Here is a 25735-nt window from a genome sequence, read left to right as displayed (position 1 = left end):
ATATATATAATTTAGAATTTTGTCACTGCTGATTACCTGGTCAAGTTTGTGTCACCATCTTGAGGGTGTTGTATCTCGGAGTTTTGTGCATTTTCTTTAGCTCTCTGTTAAGTATGACCAAAGTCCTATTTAGCCCTGGTTTCTCCTTCATAGTTTGGCTGTTTCTCTCCCTAGCTCTTATGTTTCCTGATCCAAAAATCTAGAAATGACTGGCGAGGCTGACTTTCAAAGTCATGTGAGATGTATGTCCACTTGATCCTTGACCTTGGTGATGAAGCTCAGACCCAGAGAAGGATGTCTGATGCTGTAGCCCAGCACCGTGAACATTGAGTTCCTCTAAGCACTTGTTGGTGGTGTCTGGAAGTGGACACCAGCTGTGAAGGAGTCCCAAAGGGTGTGCGTTCATGCATGCATGGCAGCTTTCATGCTTTCATGAAGACAGTCTCTGGCCTGGGATCAAGTGTGATGTAAGGCAGCCTCGACTGGGGATGAGGGGCTGGTGACCAGCCTGTTTCTTCACCCTTGAAGTCAGGCAGTTTCACTGTCTGCATGTGGGTGTGGTGCCTGTCTGACACTTTCTGTACAGATGAGCGCACAGTCTTCTATACAAGCCCGTCTGCCTGCCTTCTATTTGAAGGGAATAAAAATAAAGAGTTGGATGTGGTGTTACGGGGGTGGGGTTGGAGGCTTGGGAATCAAGGTCAGCCTGGGCTGTTGGGAGAGCTGACTGATGTAGTGATGTACACCTGTGATTCCAGCACTTGGCCAGATTGCAAGAGTGGCTTTGAGCATGAGGCCAGCCATGTCTGTACAGTAAGACTTTGTCAAAAACAGAAGAGACTGTATGCTGTAACTCACTGCTCAAACGTGGCTGAGTCCCTGGCAGGTCCCTCTTTGTATGTCCTTACATTTCTTGAACGGGATTTGATTGGAGCCAGGCCACCCACATTATTAATTTCTAGCTAGCTCTCTGATTGGGAATCCAGAACCAACTAAGACAAATCATTTGATGGTGTATTTATTTATTTTTTGTGATACTGGATATTTAACCTAAGGCCATACCCTCTCCCAGGCCTGAACTGTCTTCCAGTTGCTCCATGACCACACGTGGCACCCCTCCCAGGAGCATTGTGATGTGTGTGTTGAGCTGTGATTGCACACCTTCAGTCTCGGTCTGTCTTGAGGAGGTCAACTGAGCAGAGCTCCTCGGCTTCTAACTAACCGGCTACCCCACAAGCTTAACTCTGAATCCTCTTGCTGTTTCCTCAGGTCTCTCTGACTTTGGCTTTTGTCTGTCCCCACAAGCTCTTTCAGGTTAATATTAACAGACAGAACCCAGGCTAAGCACAGGCTCTGCCACTGAGCCATACCTGTCACCTGAGCATGTTGTTTTTGTACCCCTCTCCCCTTCCTTTCTTTTGAGAGTTCATCCCACCTATCCCAGCTGGCTTATAAACTAAGTGTTAGAGGAGGACTTTGAACCCCCGATCCTCTTGCCTCCGTCTCTCAATGGCTGGGATTACAAGTGTGTGTCTGGTTTATAATTTCCTTTTATTTTCTGAGTAAGGCATGTGCTACCAAGCCTTGCTCCCTGCTCCATTTTTAAAGCCTTTTATAAACCAAATGCTTCATGTTTCTTTTCTGCTTTTTGGTGACATTTTACCTCTTCCACTGCAAGGAAGTCCTGAGATGGGTGTCTGTCACCACTGTGTGCCCAGCACAGCAATAGGAAACCATGCACAAGACGCCCTAACTCTTAGCTTGTCAAAGTACACACTGGTGTTCAGGTGACGCTGATATGATTGCCACAGTGTGTTTCTGCAGGACATCCCTGTTGCTGAACAGTGTAGGACTGTTCTTGACAGATGTTTTCCTGTAGGAATAAGCAGAGGGACAGATGTCCGCTTCTCCCTGCCTCTTACCTGTGTGCTCAGCAGTCGATCAAGCAGCATATCCAAGCAGCTTGCTTCCTTGGGTCTTTTTTTCTGGTGGTACGCCTCAGCTTCTGCCAAGGACCTGCTGCAGGTAGTCCCCTCGTGTCCCATTTAGATCTCTTTACTTGCCTTCTGAGCACCCTAACTCCTGCACCACTAGTGTAGCATTTCTGTGCTGCTGCCAGGTTAAGTCCATGTGTGCGTGGGTCTGTTCTATCCACCTACCTGCCCCTGGGTCCTCTGCAAGAGCAGCAGAAAGATCTTCTAACTGTTGAACCATCTCTACGGCCTTTCTCATGGCTGTTAAGAATGAAACCATATCTAGTCTGTTGTCTCCTGAGGGCAGGGACCATCCTGTGGGTCATTGGTGGTACCCAGAGCCTAGCCGACGTCATTTGCCCTGCTAGCAGCAATGTTAAGTACCTGCTTTCTTGTGTGGGGACGTTTTATTTTGTGGAACACCCTTGGAATTCCACCCTTGGAAACGGGTTTTGTTTTGCATGTGTATTTGTGTTCTTGTGAGTGTGTTGTTACCAGGGTTTAATGTTGGTTGTTGAACCGAGAGCTTGCTGGCCCAGGTGTTTAGGTAGCTATCTTGCGGAGGGGCCCTGTCTATCTTCTGAGTACTGGGTTTCAAGCAGGCTTCCACACCCCCCTGCAGGTTACACAGCACCAAGGGTCTGAACTCTGGTCTTCACACTTGTGCAGCAAGTGCTGTGTCTACTGCGCCATCCTGAGGGTCCCCTGTGCCCCTGTGTTGAGGCTCTCATTGCTATTTCAGCCTTGTAGTGGCTTGAAGAACTGGCTACCAGAAGGAATTTCTTCATCTTTGTTTTGGAAAGTCTGTGCTTTCACTTGCAAACATTGTCTTAAGTCAGATTTGGGAGGAAAAGAGCAGATTCACACACAGTGATGCGCTGGCCCCAGAGCAGTGAGGCTGGGCATGTGTGCAGGCCTTCGGAGAGCACCTGGAAGAGGAGCCATCACTCTTCCTGCTGGACTTGGCCTTTTCCATCTGGCAGATATTGATTGTCCCCCTCTCGGGTTCTTTATCGCGGAGGGAAAGGTTGCCTGTTTGTCATCTTTTGCACCAGCACCAGTAATGATGTCTGTAAAAGAAAACAAGTTTCCCATGGGTGGGGGCTTTTTGCACACTGTTTCTTTTGTCAGCTGTGCTCAGTCACAATGCAGTGCTGAGAGGCTCGTTCCATGCTATCTGTCCCTCTTTCCCTACTTGACAGGCTCCTTCCCTCTGCCTGGTTAGGGTATTACTGGAGAAGTCCCCTCCCCCCCCCAGAACCAGCCAGGGTTGTAGAATCTCACTGAGGCAGAAGGAGGCAAGTCTCTGAGTCCTAGGTTATCCAGGGCTAGCTGCACAGTGGAAGGAAGGGAGGGAGGGAGGAAGGGAGAAGCTGTGTTGAGCAGGCAAATGGTCTCAGCATGTGGTGGGGCCATGTGTGAGGAGGGTCAGGTTGTAGAGGAGTGTGCTTTACAGAAGTGGGGACAAAGTGTGCCATGTCCAGCTACAGGGTCTTCCCAGCCCTGAGGAGCGCACATTTACACTCTACAGTCAGCATCTGCTGGTGACAGTTGAGATGTGGCCCCTTTCTTCATGTAATGGCTCCTATCCAGCCTAGACAGGGTTGGCGTTCATTAGCTCCCAAATTGGCTTCTTCCCATTAGGATCACTTTCCAAAATACAGGCCTGTACTAGCTGATGCAGGGTTTGGTGTTTTGTTTCCATCTGAGTATCGTGGAACATAGAGGCAGTGGTATGTCTTCAATTGTGGTAATTAGGGAGACTGCCTATTCAGTAGGGACACAGGCTTCAGAGAGAAAGCCTAGCAGCATTGTTCTCACTAAAGCAGTGTGGTTGATGTGCGACTGGCTGTGCTGAGCATGCCTCTGTTCAGTCTTCGAGGACTGAATCAAGAGCGTAAATATGGCCAGGCAATGGTGGTTCACTCCTTTGACCCCAGCACTTGGGAGGCAGAGGCAGGTGGATCTCTGATTTCTAGACCAGCCTGGTCTACAAATGAGTTCCAGGAGCTGTGATACACAAAGAAACCCCATGTCAAAAAACAAAAAACAAAAGGAGCTTAGTGTGGCCATTGTGTACCTTGCACCAAATATTATTGGCTCTTTGTTCGCCTGGGACACGGTAGGACTACACTTCCTGGTGCCTGTTTGCTGCATGGAGACCATGTCATTATTTTTCAGCTGTCATATGTCCCTTCCAGCCTCAGGTATTCAAGTGTCTCAAAGGAAAAAATACCAAGCGATAAAGATGGAAAACCTAGGACTGCTGATATTGCCCAGTGAAAAGGCTCCTGTTGATAAGCTGAGTTTGAACCTCCTCTCCTACAGGACCCACATGGTGGAAGGAGAGAACAAACTCCAGAAAGTGGTTCTCTGACGGTAGATGTACTCTGTGTCTCTGTGGTAAAATTAAAGGTGGGGAGAAACCTTTGAGGTTTGAGGCCAACTTGGACTATACAGAGTGACCGACCCTGTCTCTGCATGTTGTTGAGTGTGTCTGCCTCTGTGGTCGATGTGCCAACAGTTGTTCTCTGCTACTCCCATACTGTGGGCTATCTTTCTGTTTATTTCCTTTTCCAGGTTATTCTTAGTATGTCTCTGAAAATCCAAGTAGCTTTGTGTATTCCATTACTGTACTGAATTGTGTTCTAGTCGTAACAGGACATGTGTCTGTGTATAATTTGGGGCTGTGCTATATGTAGGGCATGTCATCTCAAAGACAGCTTATCTTTTCTGACTGTCTCTTCCTTCATCTTGCATAGTTGCTCTGGCTAGCACTTCCAGTTCCTTGTTGGTCAGAAGACTTCCGTGCCTTGTTCATATTTTAGAGATGGGGAGCCTGTTGTGGTACATTTGGGGTGTATGGGTTGTGTCTGGGTCATTTGGAATGGAGGTGAGTGTTGGGAGTGGCTTTGTGGTGGGGTGCGGGTGGGTGTGCCCCTCTCACAGGTACACTAGCAGGTCAGAACTGGTTCTCTTCACCAGTTTGTGGGCTCCAGACATCAGACCTCCCAGTTTGTACAGCAGTGTCTTCACCACGGAGCCACCTCTTGCCTCTGGTCCTCTTCTGTTTGGTGTCTGTGCTTGATGTCGGTGAGTGGGCTGCAGCCCACCCAGGACATGGGCTTTCTTTGGAGAAGGTTTTGGCATGGTGAGTGCCAGCCGTGCAGAATTTTTTTTAATTTATTTATTTTATGTATATGAGTATTTTATCTGCATTTACATCTGCCAGAAGAGGGAATCAGTTCACATTATAGATGGTTGTGAGCCACCATGTGGTTGCTGGGAATTGAACTCATGACCTTTGGAAGAGCAGACAGCTCTTAACCACTGAGCCATCTCTCTAGTCCCTTACAGAATGTTTAAGAGAGTTATTTCCTCTTCAGTTTTTAGAAAATGATGAGAAGAAAATGTTTCAAAGAGTTAACCTATGGTGTCAGGGCTCTTCTTTGTTGGGTGATTTTGTTCACTAGTTTGAGAGACAGTTTGGTCTTTTGAAACAGGTGTCTTTATAGCCCAGGCTGGCCCAGAAGTCACGCTGGCCTCCTGTCTCTGTCTCCTGGGTGATCTACCATGCCTTGCTGGACTCCGGTAAGAGGCCATATTTCCGACTCCCATATTCTTGAGCCTGTTCCGTCTTTGTTTGTGATTTCATCTTTTTCTTTTTTTTATTACTTAGTTTTTGTGTTAGTTTCCTGCTGCTGTAGTAAAATCCTTGAGGTTGGGGACTACACAGAACAAAAGGTTGCTATAGCTTGTTCGGGAGAACAGGTGTGCGTGTGTGCACAAACACACAGACTAGAAAGCTTGTTGAGACACCTGCTGAGACTTCATTGTGGCCGAACATGTTCTCTTCAAATGACCAGCGCAGTCAGACTCTCAGACTTCAACTCGGGACATCTCTGGGGCTTACTGTGGAAGTTTAGAGATAAATGTAGTTTAAGCGCCCTTCTTAATGACATCTCATTACCTTCTGAAATGGTATCAGGAGCTGAATGGTAGTGGAAAAGGTTATCATTTATGAAATATCGAACCAGTGACCTTAGCTATTCAGTTGTGATGAAAGGCCCAATCTAACCTTTATTGAATGTGATATTTATTAAAAATGAAAGTTCTCATTTCCATTACTTAATCAATAGCACTGTAAGCCGTTTGTTAATATGATTAAAGGTGGCGTTGCAGACTATATTCCTGCTCCCCAGACAGTTGGTTAAATTTTAATAACCAGGAAGTACCTTTCTAACCTAGAATTAGTCAGATCCATTTAATCCTATCCTGGTAACTTTTATAAGACACAAGAAAGAACAAAGTTTGCAGGAAGAAGGCCAGGCACCGTGTCTCATACCTGGGATCCCAGCACTGAGGGAGCTAAAGGAGGAGCATGCATGGAGGCCAGCCACACAGGAGACTGGTAAGGTGGGTCAGCAGGCAAGGGCACGTGCTGCCTGAGCCTGACAACCTGAGCTTGCTCCCTATAACTCACATAAAGGTGGAAGGAGAGAACAGACTCCACAGAATTTCCCCCTGACCTCTACATGTGCACTGTGGCACCGTCATGCTCATGTACACCATATCTAGAAACATACACAATATTTTTTTTTCAGATAAATACACAGCCTGGAATGATAGCTCGGTGGTTAAGTACTTGCTCCTCTTCCAAGGAGCCAGAATTTAACCCAGCACCCATGTCAGGTGGCTCACAGCCACCTGTAACTCCAGCTCCAGAGCATCTGATGTTCTCTTCTGGCCTCCATGGACACCCTCACATACATGCATGAACATATGTGTACACAAACACATAGTCTTTAAGAAAAAATAGAGAAATTAGTGTATAATTGCTGCTTAGGAAAGTCACAGCAGTGCTAACTACCCAGGAGGATGTGTGTTCTATTCTCTGTTGCCTCCTGTTGTGATTCAAACGTCAGGGTTGTCAGGCAGCAAGGAATGTGCTGCATGGTTAGTGTGAGCAGGGAAAGAGTCCGAGGCAGGAAGAAGCAAGGGAAGGATCAGCAGTGGGACTGGTGAGGCGGAAGCACAGTCGATGGGTGTGGTACAGGTCCTGTTACTCACACCAGGACAGTGCCCCTCTGAGAACCCAGTGCTGACGGGGATCCGGAGCTGGATTGCTCTCTGGTGGTATGCACTGCCAGGCTTGCGTGAGTGAGCTGTTGTGTGCCTCCCCATAGCTAAGGGTCAGACTTGGCTCCAGGTTCTCCAGGGAGGAAACAGAAGGTTTCTGCCGTGCGTGTTGGGCTGTTTCGGTGCATTGTCACACTATCCTTGAAAGGAAACGTCAATGATCAGAAAGCTCTTGCCCAGCATCACAGAGCTTGGAAGTGGCATAGCCCGGGTCTAGACACAGGCCATTAGACTCCTAAGCCTGCCTTCTCAGCCACTGCAGTGAAGGGCAGCATAGAGCCACCCACATCAAGGATAACCAGATGGGGAGAGAGGAGAGACAGTCAGTTGAAAGCCATTCATTCCCAAGGCTGCCCCAAAGAGAGGGTGGAGGAAGAGATCAGTGACAAAAGGACAGCTTCTACCTAGTTCTCAGAGGTATGGGCTGTTGAGGCTTGATCTTTAATCCTCTTCTGATGGAACAGCTAATGGGGGCCTTCTGGCAACTCCTAGTTGACAGTGGCAGTGTGCGGCTAGGCTCTGTTGCTTGCCTAAGGACAAACTACAGGCTTCAGCCTCACTGCCGCTTTTCTAAGTAACAGCCACACTGGGCTTTTGGAAGGTCAGCCAGCAAGCCCTGTGTCCATTCTTCCTTCCCAGCACTTTGTCTTCCTCTGGGAGTGCCTCAGGATCTGGATTTCAGCACCTGCCTGATGGGGCTAGTGGGAAATGTGTAAAAGTCATGCCAGAGATTATTACTAAAGCACAGATCAACTTAGTCCTGGAATGGAAGGTTCTTGATACCTCACAGAGAAATGTCATATCACTGTCCCTAAGCTCACTGTGTCCCTGAGCCCTCTTCTTGCAGACCTACACCTCAGTACCTGATCCTAGGGGACTGGCATCCTTGGTGGCCCATTTCCACCTAGATGGCTGATCGTTTGGGTCCCTCTTGCATATTTGTCAGTGACTCTACAGAACGCTTTCCTTGTCAAGATGGGGGGTGCTCCTTCAGCCTCACCCATGGGAGACTGGACAGCAGTGGTCTAGGATGCCTTTCCAGAGACAGGCTGCCTAGGCAGACAGTTCCCACGGCCGCAGAAGGATTCTAGAGGGGCTCTCGGTAGCTGCATAGTCAAGGAGAACATGGTTATGCTGGCCTCGTTTCTGCCTTCCGTGCCTGTGTCCCCACAGGTCTGTCAGGAAGGACCTTCTGTATAACTCCCTGTGGAACCTGTATAACCTCCACTTGCTCCAGGCTAAGGGCATTTTCCACGTTCACAGAGGCTGAGTTGGGAGTGTGTTGTTTTTATTTCCTTGTCTTTGGCTTTCAAAAAATAGGATGTATCAAGCCCTTTTTGTCAGATATGGATTCAGTGGGCATCATGTGCCGGTGGCACCTACTCCTCTCTCCTGTGTCCTGTCTGCTGTGCACAACTTACTGACTTGGGTTTGGGGAACGTGGTGAGCTAGGGTGGAGACAGCCGCTCTCATTCTCTCTGATAGCAGTGTCCACAGCAAACACAGTTGCTATTGATGTACATAATTGATCACTTTATTAACTGTGGAAACGAAGCCTTAGTGGGGAAATAAAGCATAACTTGATTATGTCCTGTGCAGAGGGCAGACACAGTAGAATGTGGCTGACAGGTCCCCTTTCAAGACTGATTCTGATAATGATAGTGTTTAAGTACCATTGATTGTCCTCTAATTGGATTTCTCTTTCTTCAGGCCTCTTCTGAAGAGCTGAAGGCTGCCTACCGGAGGCTGTGTATGCTTTACCATCCGGACAAGCACAGGGACCCAGAGCTCAAATCACAGGCAGAGCGGCTGTTTAACCTTGTTCACCAGGCTTATGAAGGTCAGCGGGGGACTTGGCTTCATGCGCACAGACATTCGATTTTTAAGAGACTTGATTTGTAGAAGATAGAGAGACAGAGCCCTCAGAGGTGTCTAAAAGAGGTGCTTAGTTTGGTACTTTCTACTGACAGAGCCCTTTGAAAGACTCTTTTTTTTGCTTCGGAAATCAATATGTGTCCAGTAAGAAGAAAATGAGAGTTCAAATGGAGAGCTGGGCCAGTTCTGAATGGAGGATACCCAAGCTCCGTCCAATCCTAGTGTCTGATGGGACATGGGGGGTGGCTGGTACTTGCAAAGCCACTTTCTTTATTCCTTTTTTTTTTTTTTTTTTTTTTTCTCGAGAAGCCAAGTCGTTTTATTGGTTTAATATCAGTCAGTGAAAGGGGAGGGTGTAACAAGAGCTGGTGTGGGGAGGCCGATGGGAAGCAGAGCCTCGTCATTCAGGAGCTTAGGTTATGGCTTACACATAAAGAAGAAAACTTGGGTATGTTTGTCTCCTGGAAGGTGAAAGGCTCTGGAAAGAGTGATGGCTTCCTAATGCCAGGTGAGCTTCATGCTACCAGGCTGAGCACTTTAAAATGATTGCAGTAGTAAAATGTTTTACCGTGATTTTAAAAAATAAAAGCTAAACTACATTAAGTCACTCAGATTTACAGATTAGGAAAAATCTGTTCACATGTTCTAGCCCTCTGTGATCTGCTCTTTACCCAGCAGTCAAAAGTCGGATGTCCCTCCACAACACAGGACTCCTCCCCGCAGGCAGAATTCACCTTACACTTTTTATTTACCAAGAGCTTAAAGTTTGGCTAGGTGATAGTGACGCACACCCTTAATCCCGGCGAGGGGCGCAGGCAGGTAGAGTTCAAGACCAGACTGGTCTACAGAATTGAATTCCCAGACAGCCAAGGCTACACAGAGAAACCCTGTTTGGGAAGAAAAAAAGAAGTTAAATTTTTATGACCAGGTAATCTGTGCCGTGTTCCCCGGCATAACTCTCAGGTGGTGACCAGGGCCTATTGCATTCTGTTGTGTAAAAGGCTACAGCCTTTATCTCCTGTTGTTTTCAGGATGCACAGAGCTTGCCCGTGTAGTTTAGAGGTTTGAAGACAAGTAGACAGAAAGTGCTGCAGTAGCAGACCCAGCCGCCCTCTGTTCAGCAAAGTCCTGGAAGGGTATTTTCTTATTAACTCAGTTTAGCTCAACAAGTTTGGCTCTGTTTTCCAGTGGTCAGCGTTTCTGTATTCTCCATTACATTTGAATATGGATAGAGTCATTTACATCGCTTTTTAATTAGGCCTAAAAATATATGGGAACCTCAGAGGAGAATATGCAGAAATTCGCAGCAGAAAGTCTGAGTAGAGCAGGGTGGCTGTCGGACTCTCTTGATTCTTCCTCTTGTTGAGGGATCTGTTCTCATTAGGCGATGTAGCCAGCAGTATTGTGAATGATGCTCGTGTTGGTAAACAGTTTTGGATGGCTGTGGCACACCTGTGGTGCTAGCACTTGGCAGGTGGAAGCAGGAGGACTGGGACGCCACTGTGTACTGAATATGAGCCTGGCTACGGGAGACCCTGGTTTTAGATAAAAATTACAAATGAAGACAAGTGCAACAAAAACAGGTCTTTGGGGTTGGTAGTGTTCTCAAGCAAACCGGCTGTCGGTACAGTGTGTTGCACAGTGCATGATGGGGCTGAGGTGCACCAAGTAGCTTTCAGGAGGGCCGCTCTTGTAGGGCATGGTGGCGCACTCTTGCCATCCCCAGACTCGGGGGGGATGGGGGCAGATGGCCTTGCCTACCTGAAACTGTAAACAAAAATGTCTTTCCTGTGGAGCTGCCAGCGCCAGGCCCTACTCCTGTGCTGTGCACCTCATATGCATTGTGACTGCAATTCTGCGTGGGCTGGGCCTGACCCTGTGGTAGGGAAGGCAGAGGAAGACTTTCCTCCTGACCTGTGTGCTGGGTTTTCAGGACTGAAGGGGAAGTTTGTGCTGTGTAAACATGTTTGGTGTTTTGTTTTGTTTTGTTTTGTTTCTGTTGCAGTGCTTAGCGACCCCCAAACGAGGGCTATCTATGACATTTATGGGAAGAGAGGACTGGAGATGGAAGGATGGGAGGTAAGAAGAACAGCCTAAGGGGTCAGTGATGCCTCAGTCTGTGAAGCACACCTTCACAGCCGTCCTTCTCCCGTGACGAGCCTTCTCATCGTAGTGCACCAAGGCATCAGAATATTGTGCTCTATCCCTCCCTGGTGGCAGAAGTGTGGGCAACCCATGAATTGTATCGTAAGGCCCCCAGGTTGCTACAGAATGTATAGGTGTTGTTACTTAGATTTTTAGAAAGACCTACAGGTGGACTCTGGCCCGAAGTTAGTGACATCTGTTTTCTGTTATCACATAGAGCTCCCTTTGAAGTTCTTGTGTGACCTCATGCTGTGTCTCTCCCTTCCAACACAGACTTGAAGCCCATCTGAGGTTGAGCTGTAGTGGGAAGAAAGCAGAACTGACTGGTTCCCACGGGGGCTTGTGGGCCACCTTCTGCCTATAGCCATGCTTTCATGGAGCATCATAGTGAACTGTAGCTAGTAAGATTTGAAGCCTCGAGGTTTTGTGTGAATGTCCAAGGTTGCTCTCTGAAGCAGCAGATCAGCACTCAACCTGAGTCCCTCACATGGTAGCTGGCAGCTCTGGGGAGCCCATTTTGTCACATTCCCTCCACTCTACATTGTCACGGGCCCTTCTCTGCAGTGCAGGCTCTGTGTCCTGCCTGGCTCCCATAGGCATTTGATCCAGGGCCTCTAGCTTACTGGAAATCTCAGTAAGTACATTATTGCTTTGCACTATTTACCAAAATGGAAACTGAAGCCAGTTGTGTTTCCAGACTCTCTCCTCAGACTTTGTGCACTGCTTGGGTTAGTTACCAGAGGGCCGCATTCAGGGCCCCTGGCTACACAGCCCTGTGACAGACTAGAGTTTTGATTTCTGGCATTGTCCCAGCACTCCTCTAGCAAAATATTACATGATTACCTCTCATCAAAGCACAGTGTCTCCTACTAGCATGAAGCAAAGCCAGACTCAGCTGCAGTTGTAATAGGGTGGGGCCAGTCACGGGTGATGAGTGAATAGACTTTTATGCATGTTTAAGAAAACCGATCTAAGGAAATAGTTTCTCAGTAAGCCTGGCTCACAGGAGTAAGCCCAGGTCTTGGGAGGCAGAACCTGGAGAGTCATTAATTGGAGACCAGCCTGGGATGCAGAGCGAGTTCCAGACCAGCCTTGGCTCCATAGAGGATCTTGGAAAAACAACAACAAACCAGAAAAATAAAAGCATCCTGAGATATTAACATGTGCCAGATATGCATGGGAAGCCAGCCCCCTAATTTACATGGGACATCCGAACTCTGCCCAGTCCCTTCAAGGAATGGCTGTGGTGGGTGAGGGTGCTTACATGGGCTCTTGCTCTATGAATGCACTATGTTCTTTTCACCATGTTCCAAATGTTTTCAGGATAATAGTTTTTATTGGTGACTGAAGGATGTTGTCATAACCTGTTGCCACAGTAGACAATTAGGTGGTTGGTAAAGGATGGCAATCATTGTGGAGTATATGACGTGCCTTCAACCCAAAGGTCTCAAAGCCCCTGGTCTCTGCTATGATGTCACTTCATTTAGTGGAGGATGTTAGGGATGAAGTGGAATCTTTTTTATTTTTTAAGGTTTTGGAAGCTCTGAGAGGCCTGGAACTTGTTTTGTAGACCAATAGACCACCCCAGCTTATGATCCTAGCCATGTTAATGCCTGGAGCTGGCTGGCAGTGTCGATGCCAGTGCCCACACTGAAAATGAATTTGTCTTTTCTTCATTAAGAAAGTTAGACTGTGACCTGCGAACGATTGGACAGTCTCTATACTGTGGCTAGCGAGTGGATGGAGACCACATAACTCAGCCTGCAAGCTGCTCTCAGGCACATCCTTATCCTGAGTCATCCAGTTTGCAGCCCTGCCCTGTACATTATCTCTTTCCCCGATATCAAGGTGTCTAAGAACGTTAACCTCCATGAACAGCTGTAACGCAGCCAGTGTTGTGAGAGGAGAACTACCGCAGAGCAGAGCAGAGGTGACTAAGACAGTATAAGGAATGAATGCAGTGTTGTTTGTTAGTGGGAAACCCACAAAATCCAGAAAGTCTGGGTCTGCCCGATAGGAATGTGACATGCTGATCTTGCAGACTTGACTGGTGGTCCATGGCCACATGAGATGTTCACACTGGGGCTGGAGAGATGGCTCAGCCATTTTTGGACACTGGCTGCTCTTTCAGAGGACCCCAGTTCAAATCCCAGCACTTACATGGTGGCTCACAACTGTCTCTGTGACTCCTGTTTGGGAGGATCTGATGGCCTGTTCTGACCTCCACAGGCACCAGCACACAAATGGTATAGATGTGCATTTAGGCAAAACACCAATACGCATAAAGCGGAATTTTAAAAATTAAGAAAAAGAATTAATTTAAAAAATATTAACATTGAACCAGGTGTGGTGGTGCACACCTTTAATCCCAGCACTCTATGAGAGGCAGAGGCAGGTGAATCTCTGCGAGTTCAAGGCCAGCCTAGTCTACACAGTAAGTCCTAGGACAGCCAGGGCCTTATAGACACCCTGTCTCAGGATATTTTTGGTTTAGGATCCTTGATTTTTCAGCGCCAACCACACCCACGGATGGTGGCTGAGGCCATCTTGGAGGCGAGCTGCCCACCCCCACTTGCCCCGCAGATGTCCTTTTTCCCCTCTTCATGAGACCGGTCTTCCTGGCTAGCCCAGGACGGGCATCTGGTGACTGGTCCAGATGAACTGTAGTTCACAGGCTGCATGTGATGCACTCTGAGGTTGGGGCAGCTTATCCTGCTGGATAAGCTAAGATTCTAGACACCCACACCAGGTCTGCCCTCACCCTGGACTACCCCTTAGTATCAGAGTATCAGGTGAATCCCCCAATCACAGAGCCTTATTGCGCCTAGGAAGTGTTCTTCCCATTCTGGAGGGTCCACAGTTTCGACCTGGCATCTGGTTCTGATTCTGTACCAGCTCTGTGCAGAACTTGTATAAAGTATGGACACAAGTGGAAGGCCCAGCACCTCGGCTCTTTTCACTGCAGCTCGTTAGAGGCTGTAATCAGTCCATTCTGCCAAGGTCTGAGCCCCAGCACCTCACCATCCACCGCACTCCCATGCTCTGAGTTTCTCAAAGGGGCTCAGGGTTCTGCGGTTGGAAGCCAGGCCCTCAGAAGTCATGGGGTGCCTGGTGTCTACAGTGGCCCCCCTTTTCATGAAGCTCTACCTCTGAAACCTCAACCACAGAGTCTTCCTGCCAAAGTACACTAAGAAAGGCCTTGCTAGAGGGCCCTCGTTTGTCACAGACTTGACCTCATGGTGTCCCCATGATTTTTATGTTGTCTGTTGTTTGGTCTCCTGAGTGTTGTTGGACCTGACACCACGGCAACCATGGCTACGTGATGCTTAGCCTCCTGTCATACACAGAGGTGCCCGTGACTCTTGGCCACCCATGACTAGAGATCCCAAGTCTTATAATCCCTTAGTGTGCCTCACTGACAGTTGATTTCTTGATAGGAAATTTGAACTGTAGAATTATCTTCTTAAGGTTCCTGCAACTTCTGAGGAGTTGCTACAATAAAGAATGTCAGTCTCTGGGGTACCAGAAGTCAGCAGAGCTTTGATTTCCTCACTGGGCTGGTAGGAAGCTCTCTGTAGCTCCTTCAGTATCTTTTCGAGCCGAGGGGTGGCTCAGTTGCCCCTTCCCCTCCACCCCCACCCCCTCCCCGGCTCTCGTGTGTATGTCATCGTCCAGCTCTCTAGGTGGTGTCCTGGGCCCTCAACTGTCTCCCTCTATTCTGTTCATAGGTGGTGGAAAGAAAGAGAACCCCAGCTGAGATCAGAGAAGAGTTCGAGAGGCTCCAGAGAGAGCGGGAAGAGAGGAGACTGCAGCAGCGAACCAACCCCAAGGTAGCCAGCGCTGCCTTACAGAGGACCTCGGGAGAGTGGGTTGAAAATAATTAAATGTTTTTCATCTGATAAGATATAAAATTGGGTGGGGCAATATGAAGCTGTCGTAGGGTGGTGTTTTTCTCAAGGGTGACACTTCCTGTTACATCGAGCTGCAACAGCAGACAGGCATTCAAACCCGGTGGAGGGAAGAATCGAAGAGCCCGTGGGTGTGCACAGCTCATGGTTCTCTAAGACCTCTCCTCCAGTTAGGCTTTCCAAGGCCTTGGCAGTCAGGGGTCAGCAAGAAAGGATGGAAGCCAACAACTTCAGCACTGGGCAGTGGTCCTCTGTTCTAGTTAGGCTGTGGAGGGCATGTTCAGCACGCACCAAACAGGGCTCTGCCTTCATCACCCAGGCAATGCTGCCGTACACCCCAGTCATTTAACCCAGGAACATGGAGTCAGCCTTTGTACAGCATCTTTTTCCTTCTTTTGTGGGGGTCATTCTGAGCTGTACCCCAGCCAGGAGGCAAGGGGATCTCATTAAGTTTAAGGTGCTCATTGTACTGAATGACTGACTGGTTGACTGTGGCTTGGTCCTGTCTAGCAGTGACCAGTGCTGTATGGTGTTCAGGCTGGGCCCTATCAGTGTATCTGCAGGCCCTGCTACAGCCTGTTCTGTCATGATAAGGAGCTGGTAGCCTTTCCATCACCTCTTGAGGTAGCCTGTGTCATCTTGCAGTGGGGTTGGAAGGGAGCTCCGTGGCGTACTTGGAAGCATTGCTTTCCTTAAATCTGCTGGGGTAAACGGTAGGTGACCTTTTGGTCACCTTCATTCCAGCAATGTTTTGTAAGACATGAAAGTATGTTAAGGATCTTGTTTCTAGAGCAGGACTGTTAATTTGAATCTTGCTTTTCAAAGTGTATAAAAACCTGGTGTGGTGGCTAGTGCCTATAAGCCTAGCACTTAGAAAGAACGCTGAAGTAGAAGGACTGCCACGAGTTCAAGGCCAAGCTGGGCTATATAGCAAGACCCTATCTCAAACAAAACACACACACACACACACACACACACACACACACACAAGGCCTAGGGCACTTATCTAGCAAAATACAGAACAAGCACAGGCTTATAATCTCAAGACTGAGGCTGAGGAGGAGGATCTTAAATTCAAGGACACCCTGGGAAGCTCAGGGGCTTGGGGTGGGGAGTGGGACTAGCTCAGTAGTGGTGTTTGCCCAGCATGCATGGGGCTCTGGCTTCAATCCCCAACTCCATAAAACAAAAGTGTGTGCAACTATTGGCACTATTCCAAAACACCTCTCCCAGATACAGCCCACAGATGTGTGGGTCCCTTGTAGAGGATGCCATGGTCTTCCATAGAAGCTGCACAGATCTTCTATTGTGTTCAGAATCATCTCTAAGACTGGGTGGAGTTGTTACTGAGGGAGCACATCCCTGTCATGTGGGGTCATAGCTTCCTCCCCTCCTCTCTGTCCAGCCCCCAAAATGCCATCCTTAGAGTACTTAAAATACCTGAATGGTTTTTGTGCTGTGTTCTGCATAAAGGGGAGTGATAAGAAAACAGAAAATGAAATCTGTGCATGTTCCTGAATATTTCAAATCCAGGCTTGAATCCCTGGGTGTGGATCTGTGGCTACAACTCCCCACTGTGGGCATCAACACCTCCCCTCCCATCAAGCCCCCAACACAGGTGGACTTGAGTCATGCAGAGGTTTTGTGTTTTTGTGTTTTGTGTTTTGGTTGGTTGGGGTTGGTTTGTTTGTTTGTTTTGAGTCATGCAGAGTTGACAGCACAGGGCAGAGCTGAGTCGAGGCAGGGTGACTGGAATCGGAAGTGTGGGGGCTCTGCTGTGCCACTGCTTCCCAGCAGGGATCTCCAGCATTGACCTTCTGCTGGGCAGGTCAACGTGGGTGCAGGGAGAGCAGGATGGGCGCTGAGCCGACAGCAGCGGGCTGAGGCAGCTCAGCTGTCCTGGCTGGAGTTTGCTGCATCTAAGCATTGACCTGCCTGCACTGGTGAAAGTCATCCGTTGGGATTTTACAGCAGAAAGTTGAGAAACAGCATAGGTGGGAAAAAATGACTGACGGGACTCGCAACAAGCTCTCTGACCTGTGGTCATTTTTCTCATTGGTAAGGTGAAGGCAGCTGTCCTACCTACTCTGCCAAGTTATTGAAGGATTGAATTAACACAGAATAAATCTTATCTCACCAGCAGGTGACCCCACAATACAGATGCTGAGTGGTACAAGCCACTGTAGCCTCGGAACTTGACTAAGGTTCCGAGTATTAGGAACCTTAGTCAAGTTAGGTAGAGTATTGTCATTTGGAATGTGAAAATAGCCTTCTCACGCCTCCTTCCGTGGCCAGGCTACATTCAGAGCGCACTGTGGGCACAGAAGGGACAAGTTGGCTCCAGCATGGCTCTCCATGTGGCAGGCTATACTTTCCTGCAGGTGTGTATCCACCGGTGCCAACGGCAGCATGGTAGAGCCTTGGGCTTGGGGTCAAGAGCTCTGAATCGAGATTCAGACTCCACCTTCCCGTGTATGGAGATGGCTCCTCTCCAGCCTCTGCTTGCCTTCTCCCAGTGTGAAATGGGAGGTTTTCCTACCCTGCCTCTTATCTGCCGTCACTTGTGCTGTGCAGATAAGAGCTTGCGTCTGTGCTTCCCACTGAGAAAGCTAAAACTCGGTACTGGGGTCACGAGTCCTGGGCGCCTCTGCAGGGAGGCAGTGTGGAGAAGAGGCTGTGGCTAACAGACCATGAGTTCATTCATATGGCCTGGTGACATTGCCTTCTCACTGGGCCACTCTGCCCCTCCCTCCCAGTCTGGGTCTCTGGTTTAAGTAATCTACTGTGCTGCCTTTTAAGAAGCTGGAAGCCTGGAATAGAGTTGCTGTGTACTGTGTTCATGTCACAGGAGCTGGTTTGCTTCCTGTCTGTCCATAAAGCTACCGAGTGGATAGCAGCCCACAGTGGCTGCTGCCTTTTTCACGAGCTTCTATGGCTCCCAGTCCTGGTGCTGGTGGGGCTTACCTGTCTCTGTCTCTGAGGGTAGAGGTTGCTTTATTTGTGTCTTTGTTTTTTGTTGTTGTTGTTTGGTGGTTTGGGTGGGTTTTTTTTTTTTTTTTTTTTGGATCCTGTTATATGATAGTTACATAGGGAGTGTTAAATTGCCTCCTAGTCCATTTCCCTCTCTCCATGTTACACAGGTTGATATAAATTAGCAAAGCATCCTTTCCTAGTTTTGAAAGGCTCCATTGTCTTCACACACATAATGGCTTAGAAACATAATTCAGCTTTATCAGAAAATATTTAAATAGCAAGTATATCAGGGAAAATAAATAACCATACAAATACTTTGAAATCCCAGAATGCTTTTGTAAGGATATGAACACATTGCTCACTTTTTTTTTCTCCTGTTGTTTGTTTGTTTGTTTGTTTGTTTTTTGAGAAAGGGTTTCTCTACGTAGCTTTGGCTGTCCTGGAATGAAACTCATTCTGTGGACCAGGCTGGAATTCAACTTGCAAATATAAGCCTTCGAGGAGATTAAAGGCAAGGGCTACCACTTATTTTTTTTTAAGAATTTTTTTTCTTTAGAAAATTGTGTTATGGGGCTGAAGAGATGGCTCAGTGGGTAAAGGTGCTTGCTGCCAGTCATGATAACCTTAGTTTGATTCCTAGGGTCTGTGTGGTAGAGTTCATTCCCAAAAGCTGTCTTCTGACTTCCACGAGTGCATGCTCACACGTGTGCATGCTCTCTCTCTAAATATAGAAAGTTCAAGATGATTAGGTTTCTGGAGCAGAGCACAGGCATCAGAATGAGCCTGCTGTGGCTCCAGTCCATTCTGTGCCTATGGTTTTGGAGCCATGCAGCTGGCCTGCCTACAGGATAGGACAGGGGGAAACCCATTGGAACCCATATGTTTGCTGTGTTCAGTGGCAGAGGTCCAGAAAGGGTTGCACGCGGAAGTGGGCTGCAACTGAAAGTGGGGCTGCGGTATGAGAAATGAGAAGGGACAGGAGGCAGGTTGATCCAGTCTGGGAATTGGTCCTGATGAAGAGATGGCAGCATTGCCCAAGGCCACAGACCCATGAAGGGCTGCTGCAGAATTACTTGTCAGCAAGACTTGAGGTAAAGGCCGCGGGGGGGGCTGAGGGGCTTCAGATGCTGATGCATCCAGTTTGCTCCTTCCTGAAACTCTCCAGTCTGATGGTCCTGGCTCTCAAAGGAAATGAAACAATTCAGTGGCTGCTATCATCCCAAGAGCTGTCCTGAGGCCAGTGCAAAAAGTCAGATGTCAAATCTCCACGTTGCCTGTGGGGAGACTTTCAGTTAATAAAGAGTAACTGTTAAAATTGTGTTTCGGGTAGGGGAGGAAGGGTCATTCATCCATAACCACTAATGAGAAAAAGAAGATAGCTTCAGGTGTGAGCTGCAGTGTCTTTGTAGGCAGGACTCTTGGGAAAGAGTGCTGGCTAGCGAAGGGAGACTACAGTGGCTGTGCGTGCAGTTCCTTCTTGGCTGGATGTGTTTGTCTCCATCTTATTGGCTGAATAAACAGGAAACTGGGTGCAATCCCCTAAGCTAGCTGCCACAGCAGAAAGGGGGAAATCAAACTGCAGCCCAGGCGCTGAGAATGATGACCTCTTTTTGAGTTTTGTAAATCAAAAGAAGAGTGACTATTTTGATTTTGGACTTTAATCAACATCAGAATACACCATTAATCCCAGCATTTGGGAGGCACAGGCAGGCAGATCTTTTGAGTTCAGGGCTAGCGTGGTCTACAAAGTGAGTTACAGGACAGCCAGGGCTACAAAGAGGGGAAAAAAAAGAATGTAACACGTAAAAGTCAGATTGCAAGTGAGTGAAGGATTGCCTAGAGCTCAGCAACACACTCACACTCAAGCTACTCCATATGTGCCTGATTTAGGTTTCAACCCCAGAGCTGAATGCTCAGTCTCGACAGTGAGTGTTGTACCCAGATTTATTCTCTGACAGCTTCACTCTGAGAAAGCACGAAAAGTGGAATCTTGGTAGTTAGAAAGACAGAATGCAAGGTTATGGCTTGCTTATAGAAACAAGTTCAACACCAGCCTAGATTAATCATGCTTTTCAGGCCAGATAGGGCTTCATTCAAGCGAAGAAAATTGCCAAATTGTGGCCAGGTGTGAGGATACACACCTTTAGCTCCAGCGCTGGGGAAGCAGAGGCAGGTGGCTTTCTTGAGTCTGAGGTCAACCTGAGCTATATTGAACCAAGTCTGTAATTTACACTTAAAGAGGTCTTGTTCTTTGTAAATGCTTTTATACTTTTACAAAAGTGTACTTTAGGGGATTTAATAGCCTTGAAGTGAGAACCTGCACACACTCAGACAGAAGCCTCAGCTAACCTCTGACCACCTGCTCGAATGCCCAGTGGCCGGTACTGTGCTTTAGCCTTGTGTGTTGGGTTCTCTGTCAGAACTCAGGTGTAACATGCTTTCCTCTCAAACTTGTGACTTCTCACATAAGAAAACATATAATACAGTATCGGAAGTGAAGAATTAATTATTGGTAAGCTGAGGCCGGCCTTGTGGGCTCATAGAGGAGAAATCCTTCTACTCCAGTGCCACAGCAAGCCATCTGCAAAGGGTTATTTTCCGGAGTGATGGAAGAACAGAAGGTGGCATCTGGACCCTCTCAGAAATGAAGAAATGCCCTTGTCAATTCAGGGTGACCTCACCAGCCATTTTCAGCACAGTTAATTTCATCAAGCAAGTTGTCGCTGGAGCCCAGCATTCTCCTCTGCTCACTGTCACCGTTCCGGTTTAGTTGTTTTCCATAGATTTGGGTCAACACTGAAGGCTGTTGAGTCTAAAGTCACCGGCTCGTTGGAGTTTTCAATTACTGTGGCCTTGTTAAAGAACAGGCTAGCTGAAAAGTGATGACCAGTTCATATTTTTAGATTTCTAATGGCCGCTCCTTTGAATCCTTCACTTGGTTGTCAGTGTAGAGTTATTATCATTACTTTGTTTGTTTATGACAGGTCTCGCTTGTAGCCTGGGATGGCTTGGAACTCGTGATCCTCCTGTCTCCATGTCCCTGTCGCTAGGATTTCAGGCCCTGCCACCATGCCATGTAGAATATGTACTTTCAGACCCAGATGCAGCACTGGGATTGCAGCTGTGATTCCATAGATTTGTTGAGAAGGAACCCAGGGGCGTGCACACCAGGCTCTACCAGGGAACTAAACCTTAGCCTGCAGCAGCTTGAATTCTTTTTATCTCTGTGGTTGACTGGACTCTGCTGCCCAGCACTGGGCTGACAGCTCCCTACAGGTGTCATGAGACAGTATCTTCCCTTAACATTCACAGGTTTACTGGTCCAGATGTTGAAGAAAGCTTGCTTAGTTGGTTGATTGGTTGGTTGGATTTGTTTTTGAGTTTTCCAAGGTAGCTCAGGTTGGCCTTGAACTCAGTATGTAATTCAGACAAGCCTCCTGCCTCGGATTTCCAAGTGCTAGTATTCCAGCATTTGAACCATGTACAGCATTGACAGTAGCTTCTACAAACAGGCTCTGCCTGGCTGGGGGAGCTGGCAGAGCTGGCTAGGGTCTGGTTTTCCATACAGTGCTTAGCCAGCATGGGATTCCTCCCAGCGTGTGTCCTTGGTACTTACCTTGGTTTGCAGAGTTAGTCTTCGCCCAAATGGCATGGTCCAGAGACCCAGATGAAGCACACTTCCTCATACCTGATCTTGAAGTTAGCACCGTCACACCTATGCCTTCCCTCCCTCCTTTCCCTTTTTTGTTTTTGTTTTTTGAGATAGGTTTCTCTGTATACCAGAACCTTGACTGTCCCGGATTCATAGATTCATAGATCAGGTAGGCTTCAAACTCACAGAGATACCCACCTGTCTCTGCTTCCCTAGTGCTAGGATTAAAGGCAAGCGGTTCTGCTCCTGGCCTCCCTTCCTTATTTTTAATGAGTGTATTGTTCAGGAGAGAAGGGATGTATGCATGTCAGACATGGTGACTCAAATTTGTAATTCCAGCTCTTTAGAGGTAAGCCAAGAGAATTAGGAATTCAAAGCCGGCCAGTCTCAGCTACATAGCAAATCTAAAGCCAATTAAGGGTTAACATAAAACCCTTGTCTCCCAAAAGAATGTTTTCCATTTAAAATTTCTTCATATTAGAGTATGTAGGTATCACTGTGGGCATTGTCTTTTTGCCTCCATTCAGAACAGTCTTTGATGATTTTAAAAACAAATTGTATTTGTGATCTTTTGAATGTGTCAGCAAGTGTGAACACTAAACCTGTGGTCTTTCCATTCTTCCTCAGAATGGAATATAAGTTTAGCGTAGTTGAAAATGCTAGTTCTGCCTCAGACTCTTTCTTGTCCAAAATTGACATACCAGAAGGCCATTCATAAAATTTGAGCTACCTCTCAAACAGATGTGTTTGGTTCAGGTTTTCCCTCATAAATCAATGTGTCTTCGAGTGTTCCTATGTTTCCAGTGACTGCAAATCCCTGGTGTTTGAAGACTGATGGGCACTTGGAGCTGAGGGAGCGATGCACACAGACCTTTGATCTCAGGGGCCAAAAGTGGCTTGATCCGGGAACTCTAGGCCAGTCTGAGCAACACAGTGAGGCCCCCCACACACACACCTCAGCAGTAATGATAAGAATATGGTATAGGGATGTGTACCTCTAATTTCAGCACTTGGGAAGCAGAAACAGAGGAGGGTTTCACAAGAAGAAAACCTAAAAAAATAAAACCAGAAGTCTGAGCCAGGCTTGACAGCTCAGGTATATAGTCCTAGATGTTTGGGAGAAGTTCAAGGCCAGCCTGGATAACTTAGATCTTACCTCAAAACTGTCAAGTTATTGAGTGATACAGAACTTGCTTATTAGCATGTGCTGTGAAAGAGGAAAGAGGGGCCTTGAGCTTTTAGAGAAAACAAAAAGTTAAGGCTCAATTATTTTTTTAATGATACACAGTTTAATTTCATCATTTCCTGAAGAATATATCATAACAGTCATGAAAACAATCATTACCAAACAGCAAAAGCCTGTAGATTTCTCAGGAACTGCCAAAACACAGCCAGTGTGTTTTATTTATTTTTGATGGCAAAGTAAGAAATTGCCAGAAAAAATATCAAGAAAGACTGATGCCTAGTGACATGTAAGAATTGCGTACAGCTCAGGTTGCAAGGTTCATGGACAGATTCTCTGGGATACAGTCATAGTTGGCTGCTTGCTGTTACCTGCTGCTGTCCCACAGCAGAGCAGAATGGAACAGTGCAGACAGCAGCCATGTGGCCTACACCACCAAAATACTGTGTACTGTAGGCCTTCACAGAGAATGCCAGCCTGATGACATCATTCAGCAAGGGACACTTGGAATACTGTGGTAGGTCTGACTGCAGAGGAAGCCTACCTTCATTTTCCACCTGTCACAGTTACCATCACTCTCCTGAGATTGTGGCTGACAATAGCTTGACAGTTCCCTGCACCCTATACCCACAAGCGGCACACTGGCCACCCAGAGGTACATCTAAGACTATCCACCACCCACTGAGCCTGGAAGGAGTTAGTGGTACCAAAACACACCATGTGGCTCGGTACCATGTGGGATATCCTAGGCTAGGAAGTGCTGTGGAAACAGTTGGGAGGAGGAAGGCTGAAGACATAGCTCAGGCTAACAGCACTTGCTGTGCAGTCATGAGGACTGGGAGTCCAGGTCTCAGCACCCACATAACAAGCTGGGTATACTGCACATGCCTATACTCTCAACTCTGATGAGCACAAAGGCAGGGTCACTGAGGTTTGCTGGCCTCCAGCCTCACCAGGAAAAGGCCAGCCGAAGGCTCAGGGAGACACCCTCCCTCAGCGGAGTACGTAGAAATAGGAGGACACCTGATTCCTCTGCTTCTTCACTGCACAGGGGCGTGCATGTGTGTGGGTGACAGGTAAACAAGTCGGGACTGTAGATAGAAGAGTGGGGCCCTGTGTGAGATGAGAGACCGCTCTTCCAGTAGAGGGGTGGCTGTGACCTGCCAAGCCACTTTGCCATCTTTATAGACCAAACTGGCCTCGGACTCACAGAGATCCGCCTGCCTCTGCCTCCCAAGTGCTGGGATTAAAAGTGTGTGCCATCATGCCCGCCTGGGATTAAAAGCTTGCACCACCACACCCTGCCTGTAAATTACGTTTTTATTTGGAGGGGTGTGGCCAGTTGCATCTGTGTGGAAATCAGGATAACTTGCTCTGCTTGTTCCTCCCTTCCACTGTGTGGATTCTGGAGATTGAGCTCAGGCTGTGAGGCGAGGTGGCAGGTTAAGGGCCTTAACTCACCAAGCTGTCTCCACAGCCCCACTATGGAATCTTAGTTCAAAGCAGCTGTTGCTGGTAGTGATACTAACTGCAAAATCTTGGCTCTTGGCTAGGCCAACAAAAACAGGGTGAAACTGGTATGAGCCCAGCCAAAATCTGAATGCATGCCCTCTGAGAGTACCTGTCTGCCATTCTTCTACTCCTGTTAGCCTTCCATTGCTGTAATGAACACCTGGGATAGTTTGAGTTAACTAACAAAGTTTTTATCTGCTCATGGTGGCATGTCCCTGTGATCCTGACATTCAGGAGGCAGAGGCAGATGGGTTGCCACAAGTTTGGAGCCAGTTAAGTTAAAGGCCTGCCAGGACTACACAGCAAGCAAAACCTTGTCTCTAAAGGAAAAGCGGAAACAAGTTTGTTCTATCCAGGGTTGGTTGTCGAAGCTATGGTGGGAGCTGTGCAGAGCAAACCTTTGGTAGCTGGGCAGAGAGAGCAAGAGGGATCTGGGTCTCCCGAGGTCCCACTTTGAAAGCACAAATCTAGGGTTTTTCAGGGGCAGGTGCTAGCTGTGTTACCTAAGCTGTCTTGACTTTCTGGGCTCAAAGGCTACACCTGCCCCATCCCTAGCAGCCGGGACTGTAGCTTTGTACCACCAAACCAGATCCCAGCCTTTAAGGACTCTAGCTCCAAACAGTAGCTCTTCTCTGCCCTTTACAACCCTAGTGGCCTCTGTCCTGGGTCCTCCATTAGGCACCATGAGACCATCACTCATAACATAAGTCTGTGCCTGCACATCCCCCCTTCTTGGGGACACCAAGTTACCTCTGTGGTGATAGAAATAGTCTGTCTTATTTTGGTCATGGTTTAATGAATGTAGTCATTTGTCAAAACCTTGACTCATGCAGATGTGGTAGCACCCATAATCCAAGCCCCTGGAGGTGGAGGCATGAGGATCAGGAGTGAAGAGCTGGTTGTGGCTTACTGATCGCACTGAGTGAGAGTAAAGCCATTACCCAAATTCTTCAAATTACGAAAGCTTTCTTTTCAGTCAGACAGGGCTATCTCCCTAAATCGGGGTTTGAGCAAATAGCATGAGACACAGGAGGAGGTGGGGTTCATATAGTCAACTGCAAGGCCCGGGGAGGTTTTCACGGGTTGGGCATTTCAGAGGAATTTTGGTTATGTAGAAGCGTGGCTGAACATTTCAGAATTATTTGGCAGAGCATCTTATCAGGGTGGAGGTTAGGGTATAGGGTGTGGAACATGTCAGAGTCCAGAAAATGGATCAAAACGTGCTCAAACCCAAGTTTTACAGAAAACAGGAATGAGTGGGTTTTTTGTTTGTTTGTTTTTGTTTTTTGGTTGCTTGCTTGCTTTTGAGACAGGGTTTTGTTTTTGGCGTGTGTGTGTGTGTGTGTGTGTGTGTGTGTGTGTGTGTGTGTGTGTG

General features: G+C 47.7%; 1 protein-coding gene across 1 annotated transcript in view; it reads left to right on the top strand.

Annotated features, from left to right (window-relative positions):
• Positions 1 to 25735, top strand: part of Dnajc11 (DnaJ heat shock protein family (Hsp40) member C11) — a 49236-nt gene that overhangs the window by 6438 nt on the left and 17063 nt on the right. Inside the window, exons 2-4 of the mRNA XM_055615212.1 lie at positions 8823 to 8952; positions 10993 to 11066; positions 14861 to 14962. Of these exons, the coding sequence (XP_055471187.1) occupies positions 8823 to 8952; positions 10993 to 11066; positions 14861 to 14962 (306 nt within the window). The remainder of the gene's footprint in view (positions 1 to 8822; positions 8953 to 10992; positions 11067 to 14860; positions 14963 to 25735) is intronic.

The sequence above is a fragment of the Psammomys obesus genome, unplaced genomic scaffold (genome assembly GCF_907164565.1).
Source record: "Psammomys obesus unplaced genomic scaffold, mPsaObe1.curated_primary_1811, whole genome shotgun sequence".
NCBI classification, from domain to species: Eukaryota; Metazoa; Chordata; class Mammalia; order Rodentia; family Muridae; genus Psammomys; species Psammomys obesus.
This window is presented reverse-complemented; position numbering and strand designations above follow the sequence as displayed.